Source organism: Populus trichocarpa, chromosome 1, assembly GCF_000002775.5.
Source record: "Populus trichocarpa isolate Nisqually-1 chromosome 1, P.trichocarpa_v4.1, whole genome shotgun sequence".
Classification (NCBI taxonomy): domain Eukaryota; kingdom Viridiplantae; phylum Streptophyta; class Magnoliopsida; order Malpighiales; family Salicaceae; genus Populus; species Populus trichocarpa.
Window position 1 is genome coordinate 12,579,763 of NC_037285.2, and position 10,360 is coordinate 12,590,122.

At 35.3% G+C, this 10,360-nt stretch overlaps 2 protein-coding genes across 2 annotated transcripts; one reads left to right on the forward strand and one right to left on the reverse strand.

Moving 5' to 3' along the window:
* Positions 1–2,080, forward strand: LOC18094549 (protein FIP2). Its single transcript, XM_006368877.3, has one exon. The coding sequence runs from the start codon at positions 403–405 to the stop codon at positions 1,816–1,818; it is 1,416 nt and encodes a 471-aa protein (XP_006368939.2). The 5' UTR covers positions 1–402; the 3' UTR covers positions 1,819–2,080.
* A 4,486-nt stretch (positions 2,081–6,566) lies between these two features.
* On the reverse strand, positions 6,567–9,604 carry LOC18094550 (cationic amino acid transporter 6, chloroplastic). Its single transcript, XM_006368878.3, has 5 exons — positions 9,096–9,604; positions 8,716–8,935; positions 7,939–8,269; positions 7,601–7,829; positions 6,567–7,347 (listed from the first exon to the last, which is right to left on the reverse strand). Exons 1-5 carry the CDS (start codon positions 9,523–9,525, stop codon positions 6,791–6,793), a joined length of 1,767 nt encoding a protein of 588 aa, XP_006368940.3. The 5' UTR covers positions 9,526–9,604; the 3' UTR covers positions 6,567–6,790.
* Between the last annotated feature and the right edge of the window lie 756 nt (positions 9,605–10,360).

Consider the following 10,360-nt stretch of genomic DNA (forward strand, 5'->3'; position numbering starts at 1 on the left):
ACACCAAACACAGAAGCAGCGACCACCCCATCTCCAACCCCAACGCTTACGTACGCACAGTGAGTAACGTAAGAAGTGGGTGGTAGGCGTGGGCGTGGGTAGTGGCGGAGTTGGTGCCAATTCCCTTGTTATTACTTGCTACGATTGCCGACTAGTCTGTCTCATTGTGCGCACTTCACACTCACCCGCCCCCTCGCGCACGCTAGCATCATCTCCATCCCCACCCTCACCCAATCCCACTTCAGGCGGTTGCCCCCTCATAAACACTACCTCCCTCCCTGTACCTCGCTATGTCTATTATAACAACAACAGAAGCCACCAATTTCCCATTCTCTCCTTCTCCTTTACTAGCCCACGCCTCTCCTTTCCTCTCCTTGTCATCCTTCACACACACCCACAACCATGGAAACAACGCCTTGTGCGACTCCCAAGCGTGTCCCGCCGCCATGCTGGACCCGAGATGAGTCACTTGCCCTAATCAAAGCTTACTGTGACAAATGGTACTCCGTCAACCGTGGCAACCTCCGCGCCGCCGACTGGGAGGCCGTCGCCGTAGCCGTTCCACCTAAGTCGTCCCTCCAGTGTCGCCACAAGATCGAGAAGCTTCGGAAACGGTACCGTGTGGAAAAACAGAAGTGCCTTGAGTACCCAGGTCAGTTTTTCTCTTCTTGGGATTTGTTCCCTTTGTTAGATTCATTGGAAATCGGGTCTCTGGGGTCCAAAGGAGACCAAGAAATCGATAAAGGGAATGATGTTGGAGATGGGTTTCGCGTGAAAACGTTAGGAGACAGGTATTTGCTGACTACTCAAAAGAATGGGAAAACCAATGGGGATTTGGACCCAGATGAGGATTTCGGTTTGGATCCAGATCTTGCTTTTCGGGCTGCGAAATATAGCAAGGTTCACGGGGGCTTTAATGTTCATGGTGATTCTGAAAGTGGGTTTGGTTTTAAATCTGTCGCTAATAAGAATTTGGTATCTGTTGCATTTGGACCCAAAGATTATGTTGGCGTTAATGGGAAGTTAACGGCTAATGTTGGTTTAAATTGTGATAATGGAGGTGAGTTTGGTTATAAAGTAGAAAAAACACGGGGGGGTAGGAAAGTTATGCCCCAGGGAGTTAGATTGCCGGATTACGAAATGATTGCTAACAATTATGGCTCATATGTTAGGGATTTTACTAAAGGTGTCCATAGCTATGGAGGGTTTCCGTTGAAGTCCTTAGGTGATGGGAATTATAACACGATTGACGGGAAGCCCACTCCTGATTTTTGTGATAATGATGATCACGTGGAGATTGACTACAGAAATGATAAAAGAGATGAATTTGGCAAAAAAGTTACTAATGGCTGGAGTTACTCACCTACAGGGGCTAGGCCAAAGAATTGTGGCACTATTGATGGGAACTCGAGGTCCAATGCTCGATCTAGGGCCGTGAATGGGTCTGTGAATGTTGGGATGAATGGCATTGGTGATGGAGTTAAAAGAGAGACGGATCCGATTTCTTTGTTGGTGTCAGCAATTGAGCAGGCTACAGAGAGTTTTGTGAAGGTGGAGATGATGAAAATGGACATGGCCTCAGAGATTGAGAAAATGAGGATGGAAATGGGGTTGAAGCATAACCAGATGATACTTGAATCGCAGCAACGGATTGTGGATACACTTGCGAAAGCAATGCTGGAAAAGAAGAAGGAAAGGGAGAAAGTGGAGGTGCGGCCACCTAATTCAAGCAGAAACGGATTTTCTCAGGTTGCTGCAGTGGATTTTGAAAGGATTGGTAAAAGTATCGTAAAAGAAGGCGAAGCTTGTTTTACCTGACTTTCAGATCAAGCGCAAGTCGTAGTTGTTTTTGTTTCCTGTTATTCTCAGGATGAATCATTCTTTTGTTACCAAGTAATGTTTGCAATGATCCCATTCTCATCAGTAAATATTCTGCTACAGGATTTTAGATATTCTTTTGATCTCAATGAATGGTGCATCACTGCATCTGGTGGGTTTTTTCAAGCTGCTTAGCACATCGATTATCTTGTTCTTACTGTTCTGATCATGACAATCTTAATTGATAACTTGATTTCAAATATTAACTGCTTTTTTCTTTCCTAATTTATCATTCACATCTTGTGTGCTTGGATCACTGTGTTTATATTCGCTTAGAGTACTTAACCACCATTCTCGTTTGGATAATTTCTTTGAATTTTCCACATTGGTAATAACTAATGGGATGAATAAAACACCCAGTCTCGATTAACATTTACCACTTGCTATTTAAGTGCGCATATTTGAGAAATGCCATCATCCTTTATTTTTTTCATTTCTAAAAATAAAGACTTTTATTAGGAAATTTGTTGAGAATGTATTTTTTACAAATTTAAATTTATTTTACTTAAAATTTATTATTTATTTTTTTAGATTGTTTTAATATGCTAATATTAAAAAAAATATTTTTTTTAAAAATATTGAATATATTTCCTAATAAAATTTAAAAATTTAAATTTATTTTACTTAAAATTTATTTTTTATTTTTTAAGATCGTTTTAATATATTAATATTAAAAATAATATTGTTTTTTAAAAATTATTTTAATATATTGGTAATGTTATTCACCTTCTCCACAACTCCTTTCTATATATGTATTACTTTAAAAAACTCTTTTATTAATGAATGTTGTTATTACAAAAACCTCGTAAAACAATTTGAGAATCGAACTTTTGTTTTATAACTAAATCTCACCTAATAAATAAAAGAATTTAGGCTTTTTTTTTTTCCTGAATGTATTTGGAATTTTCATAATGTGAGGTTCTAATTTCCATCCTATTACCACTTTGATTATTATTATTATTTATTCCCGTAAGAAAATGGAAGTGAATGATAGCTATAAAGATTATATTGAAACAAAGAAGAGCGGGTGGTGTGCCAGTGGTGGGCCAACGGTAGTTGGCTCGGTCAGACCACATAGGTCATAGAGACGAGGACCGAGGGCTTGGATTTTTTTTGGTACACAACACACACACACACACACACACACACACACACACACACACACACACACACACACACCAGTGACCCGACTCATCAATATAGTCGTCCCTAATTGAACGGCAGATTTCTAGCTTGTGAATCCTCGTGTAACTTGTAACCACCACCATTTTCCATTCTATTATCTAAATTAAAAAAAAAAAAGAAGAAGAAGAAGAAGAAGAAGAAAGAATGATTAAAGCATTGCAGACCAATAATAAGAAAAGAAATCGAATACAGATAAAACACTATGACAAGAAAGACAATCAACGTGAAAGCACTTAAAACACCAACAATGGACCACACTAGGAATGAAGAAGAAGAAGAAGATAATGATTTTTTTTACTATATAGGTATGACGCCGGCGTGGTGGTAATAATAATAATAATGATAATTTATTTTTCACTATACACAAATAATATCAGCATGATAATGATAATGATATTAATGATTTTTTTTTCACTATATAGATATGATACCGGCATGATGATGATGATTTTAATTTTTACTATACAGATATGACACCAGTGTAACTACATGATTGATTAGTTGGTTGAATATCAAGTGTTCTAGACCTTCCATTAACTTGAAACCACTTATATTTAAGTGGGATGTTGATGGTATTTTTACTAAGAAATAACATAGTCTTTTTGATATTGATGAGGTTCTTTGTGATCACAATGGCCTTGTGATTAGTTCTTTCTCCCTTGGGAATTAAGGGTTCAAAATAAGCTCTTGAATTATCTTCAACCCGAGATATATATATATATATATTGTGTAGAAATCTTATCTTTGAATTTGATTTTGTTTTTGTGGTAAATTAGATGGACAAACAATATATTAGACCATAGAGATTTTATGAATATTTTATTCTAGCATCTCATTTCTCCTTACAGTTAAGTTTTTTTTTTAATTTTTTTTGTCATGTTTTATGTGAAACTAATCATATAGCTAATAATTTTACAAAAAATAATATATAAGAACATGTGGCTTCGTGGCTTGGATTTAAGAGTAGCTAAGTTCTGGATATTCTCAAAAGTTTATTTTAAACAATTATGGTTATTTGAGCATCATTATCTTTGTATTTTACATACTTTTTATATTTACCTTAATTAGGCGTTGTTGTTATAAAAAAAAGAAAAGAAAACGATGAGATATCTCTCTATTGCTAGGTTAATCATCAGTGTATCAAACATATAGGGACTCTATATATATATATAGTCTTTCTTAAATTATTTTTTAATACAATATAAGAATATATAATGTTATGAATGTGTTTGATTTTCTTATTTTTTAATTGAGAAAAAAAAGATATATTTATGCTTAATAAAATAAATTTAATAATAATTGAATCCATTAACTACAATATACTTAGCACTCGCTTTTCTTTTGAATTACAAATACATCATACAAATACAATTTATTTATATAAAATATAAAGAAAAAAATAAAAATAACAATAATCTTTTGAAACATTATAAAATATAAAAAATAACTTTTATTTAAAAAATGGTAAAAAAAAACAAAAAAAAACTGAGAAAAAGTATTAAATCTAAACTAAGATAAATAATTAATGTAAGATAAAATATACATACAAAAGAGAAAGGGTATTAATTAAAAAATTTATATAAAAAAAAAATAAAGAGAAGCCAGATCATGCACTTGGCCAAATACCCAAGCCAAGACGTGCTTGCCTGTAAACCCAGGCCCACACAAGTGAGCTTATATTTTTTTATGTAATGTTTTATTTTTAAAAAATAATTAATGTAAATGACACGTTGTTTGCCATCCCAGATTTTGACCATACGAGGTAATGCTGAAAAATAAAGTTGAGATATTTGTAGATATAAAATTGCATTTTTAACCTATTTTGAAGCAAAAAATCCAAGAAATACCTTAGAAACCTGACAAACCAATCTTTCAACTCAAAACACCTATAGATTGGTATAAAAATATAAAATCAAACTGAAAAAAAATTCTCTCTTGAGCATGATATATTTTTTCAGGCAAGATAAAGATGAAAAACCATTGTTATTAAATTTTTCTCATTGAATGAAACCTCTCGATACCAAGTTTGGTCATTTTGATTGCTGTAATCATGATAACTATCGACTCTCCTGATATTTTTTAACAAATTTATCTTCTTTCTTTTTTAACTTAGAAAATAAAAAATAAACTTTGAAATAAAACAAAAATTGTCACAAAACTCAGGATTAGCCAAGCCTTTCCTCCTTGTTTTACACGTCATTTCTCTCTCTCTTTTTTTTTTTTTTAAATTGGTATGTTCAATCCTAATTTTATATAATTAGGCTATAAAAGAATTTAATGGAAAGAAAAAAAAGTTTGAAAAGAAAAGTACCAGATAATTCATATGAAACCCTAAATCTTTTAGTATATTAGTTAATAAGATTTAATACCTAATTAACAAATGAACAATTATGATGATCAACCTGCTCCCCTGCATTAAAACAGGAAGGGGAAAAACAAGGTAGATATTATCATATCATGTCATGTCATGCCTTGCTCTTTTCTTTTCTTTTCTTTTTTCCGCTACAAGCATGCTCTTCTTGACTTTGCTTTTGCACTCTGCATGCTATTAAATTAATTTTTATAATATGATTAATTAACCATATATGCATCTCCATTGCAGCTAGGAAAATACTCACGAGAATTTCGATTGTTACTCTTGAATTTAAGTACTGTAGTAAGTCTAATTAATTATCAAAATAATTCCTTATATTCTTAAGTCATGCATGCCCCCTTATTTTATTTTACAGTTAATTAGATCATATCCTCGAACTGGGTTTTTCTTCACGCATTGAATTTTTTTTTAATTTAATCTAATTGTCAAGTATAATGAGAAATTATCATGTAGACATGGTCTATCATTAAGTCATGAAGAAAGTCAAGCAGAGACTGTTATGATATAAGTACATTTCACATGATTTTATCTGCATATCTTATATTTATTGGCTTAATTAATCTATGATCAATGATATAATAGATTAAATTAATACCTACCTAACAATCTCTCCAGTTATCCATGTTAAAACTAAAGAAAATCATGAAAACTACACTCCTTCTTTTAACTATAGCTTTAAGCTGTGGATCTTGCAGGTTAACAGAAGAAGGGAATGTATATATATCCTTAATTAATCATGAAGCTAGCGAGAAATTAACCCTAGATTAACTATAGCTTAGGCTTTGCAGGTTCCGTTGTGTAATTAGCAAGCTAATCATGTCTCCATTATGAACAGGACGCTAATTAAAAGACGTCAAGGATTGTCAAATTGGATGAAGTAGCTGCTAGCTAGTACATGACAAAAATGGAAGTATGCTGGCTTATACTTTTCCGAGAGGTTGTAAAATATTGTATTCATCATTACTTTTTATGGCCCAAAATGATCTCATTCATCCTCTCCACTCCTCAAAAGAGCATGTTCTTTCAAATATATATATGATGGTCGCATCACCATGACAGGTAGAAGAATAAAGCGAAAGTGCAGAACCAAAATAAACATCAAGCGAAGAGAAAATCTCACTCCCATGTATTCTTTAATTACGTTACGTGGTGACTAATTCCTTTTCTATTTATAATTTGTCCTGTATTTTCATGACATGACAAATGACACATAATTCCTTTTTGCTCAGTAGGATTTCCATGAGATCGATCTGTATACAATGTAAGAACCCGAAGAAGCTGAGAAGAGTGCTTAATTAAAAGGATAAAAAAGAGAGAGAATAAGAAACGACAACAAAGAGTTTTAATTTCTGGTCATAGAACCTGAATGTCTAGCTTGGTTTGTTGGATTGATGGGTGGTGTGGAATTTCACCAACACCCACTTCCATCTCTTCAGCTCGATAAGTTGAGTGAACACCATATAGAACATAAAACAAGGTTATCAAGAATGCCCATATACCAAACCTTTGGAAGGACCTGGCCTTTAGTGAGGTCATGAGGAAGACATTAAGGAATATTGATGTTACCGCCGGCCATGGCATGAATGGCACTGACCACTCTTCATTAGGTTGGCAAACGGAAGGCACCATGTATTGAAAGAAAGCTGTGATTGCAATCATGAATCCACCAAGTACTGGTAAAGCCCACCATTGCTCGTCAAGTTTCCATGACATAGAGAAGCCAATTGCAGTAGAAGAGAGAAGGACAAGGAACAAGAGGGTTTGTGAAGGAGGGTTGTGGCTAATGACAACATACCGACGATAGATGAGAGCATTAGCCACCATGTAGAACACCAAGAGTGTGCTGATGGAGATTATTTCAAGAATTATGCTGAGTTCGGTAAAGAGTGCGATTGAAGCTGTGCAAAGACCTAGAATATCATGAAAACAGTACAGAATATTCAGTATACTATTGGATCCCTCTTTCCCTTTTCTTTCGTTGGATTAGCCTCCGTTTAATTTTTTCTCTTTATGAATATAGCCTAGTTAAAATGGGGAGAGATACAGATGAAGAAGATTTATGAATTAAGAAAGTGGATCGGACTTCAAGTCTGATTAAAATGGGAATATTAATTTCTTTAGTGCTATGACTCAGAGGGCCGGGAAGCAGAAGGAATTACTTACCCAAGAAGAGCGTGGCATTCAAAGGGGTGCCTGTGGAGGGATTCACCTTGGCGAACCAAGAAGGCACAAGCCGGGCCCTTCCAATGACACAAAGGTATCTAGCTTGGCCTAACATTGCAACCAGGAGAGAAGCAACAATTCCCAAACTTGCTCCGGCCCCAACCACATTGCTTGCCCACTTCCACCCGATCTTTTCGAAAGCGACAGAAAATGATGCATCTTTATCTATCTGCAAATGATTTGGAAGGATACTAATTATTAGGATATTTATGCACTAAAAGAGGATTATGATGTCTGCTATTTTGACTTAAAACGTAATAAAGAGATAGATTCATTACCATATTGAAAGGCACCAACAAGCATAAAGATAAGGCCATGAGGCAATATAGCCCGGTGACAATGAGAACAGAACCTAAAATGCCCACCGGAAGGCTTTTTGCAGGGTTTTGGATCTCTTCTGCCATGGTTGAAACCGAGTCGTAGCCAATATAGCTGAAGTAAACTATAGCTGCTCCATTAAGAACACCCTTGACACCGAAAGGAGCAAGCCCTCCTGGCTCAACCAAGTTCCTGGCACTCCCTTTGGAGAAACCAACAATTATGATGAATCCGAAGAAAATCACATGAAAGACTGTCATAATAAGGTTCAATATCGAGCTTTCCTTTGTGCTGCAATCCCAAAAAAGAAACATCCATCACTTTCAAAATCCCACTAACCACTTACTTCGGAAAAAAATAAATTCAATCAGTACTGCTAGTGATGGTTACAGAACCAATAGAAAAAAATAAAACACTACCTATACTAATTGTAACAAAAACAATATAATATTAATCCTGCCCAAAGCCTATATATATATATATATATATATATATAGATCCAATGGAAATGATTCATCATTGATCATATTAATCCAACTCTAAGACATAATTGTCTAGATCCACTAGTAAGTAGATGATAAGCGAAATGGCCACTTAAACCTTTCCAACGAAAGATCTAGCTAGCGACATAAATTTGCAAGCACCATGATTAATATACAAGAACATCAAACACTAGTCGATCACAAATAAATAAATAGATATGAAGCAAACAAAACAAAGGTAATAAGAGACCAAACCTATGGCAAAGACAGAGAGTAAGGAGAAGAATAAGAGCCACAGCTGGAAAATCCAACATATTGTAACCCTCTGCTACTCCATCCACTTCAATTCTCCATGAGCTTGGGTTCTCCCCCACAGCATGGCATAGATATTCTGTGAAAGTTCTTGCAACCGCAGCATTCGATAATACATATTCCATTAGTATGTTTGCCCCAGCAAAATAACCTATAAACTCTCCTGTGTCATATAAAAAATAAGAACCAAAATAACGTTAATACATTATATGTCGAGAAAAAGAAAGAAACAATTCTAACAACATCATCAAAATCCTAATGCTTGTCTATCAAGATTATTAATGGAGAAAGTAAGAAAGAGTTGTGCTGTGAATTATTGATACCAAAGGTCACTCTAAGATAGCTGAAGGCCCCCCCAGCAACGGGAATCTGAACAGAAAACTCAGTGTAACATAAAGAAGAAAAGAGGGCTGATATTCCAGCAATGATATAAGAGATGAAAACTGAAGGGCCAGAGGTTTTAAGGGCTACAGGGCCAGTGGTAACAAAAACTCCAACACCAAGCATCCCTCCTATACCAAGAGCTATCAAGTCATACCACTTGAGCTTCCTCATCATGTCTGCACCAGACCTCAGCCTAACTTGGTTAAGCTCCTGGTCAGGAGTCCATGTAGCTAGCATTCTTTTTCTAAGCCTGTGAGGGGTTTGAGAGAGGGACTGGAGATAGTTAGAGAAGGAAATGTTTGTGGGTGTGGATTGAACGGTTGCCATATTGCTAGCGAAAGAAGAAGAGAGTGTTTTTTGGCTTTCCATGAGAATTGCTTGGGGGTGAGGGTTTTAAAATATGAAGCTGAGGGAGGATATAATGCTAGATTCTTTCACTAAAGGTTGATGGGGAGCCCAAATGGGTGCCCCTGCTGGCTTTCTTGAAAATACCTAGTTGCCCATTGAGATAATGGGAAATGTCCAGTATAGCCTTTCACAGCTTTTGAGTGCCCCAAGACCCCAGAGAGGCTGTTCAGCCATGGAAGCATGCAAAAAAAAAAAAAAAGGTAGAAAAAGGCTCAGCCATTTTGAAAATGAGATTGTTAAGAGGAATCACAATGTGATCAGAAGGGCCTAGCTTTGACCTAATCTTCAAGAATTTCCTCATCTGAAACTTTGAAAAGATGTGGCAAGCATCCCCATATATCCTTTGTTAAAGCAGCTTAAGATCTCTTCACTGCTGGCTCTCAAGAACATTTGGGCTTGATTCCTCAACACAGAATGTCGCAGTTGCAATGCCTGCCGTTAAAGTCAAACACGTGTGAGTGCAGTGTTGTCCTAGTCTACGATGTATTGATTTTTTCTTTGATTATTTTTACCATATGCATGATTTTATGATTCTTTAAAACAAGAGAGATAATATATTACTGCTTTTTTGATCCTTTCACGGATATGCTAGCTAGGACTCCAGTAATCAAGAAGAAAACTCATATACAGTTCTTGTAAAAGAAATGGTTGTTTAAAATCTCTAAGGTTTGAGTATGATAATATTTTTCCTTTGATATTTAAAAAATTATACTCGGGTCAATAGAAATCTGGTGGAAAGACTAAAATATTTGTGTATTTAATATTATTTAAAATCATTTGTTTTATTCTCCGTTTA

Excerpts from the sequence above, each read along its gene's own strand:
- LOC18094550 (XM_006368878.3), bottom strand. The coding sequence starts at position 9,525 with ATGGAAAGCCAAAAAACACTCTCTTCTTCTTTCGCTAGCAATATGGCA. Across the intron at positions 8,936-9,095 it reads CTATCTTAGAGTGACCTTTG|GAGAGTTTATAGGTTATTTT; the intron begins GTATCAATAATT and ends TATATGACACAG. Across the intron at positions 7,348-7,600 it reads GAATGCCACGCTCTTCTTGG|GTCTTTGCACAGCTTCAATC; the intron begins GTAAGTAATTCC and ends ATGATATTCTAG.
- LOC18094549 (XM_006368877.3), top strand. The coding sequence starts at position 403 with ATGGAAACAACGCCTTGTGCGACTCCCAAGCGTGTCCCGCCGCCATGC.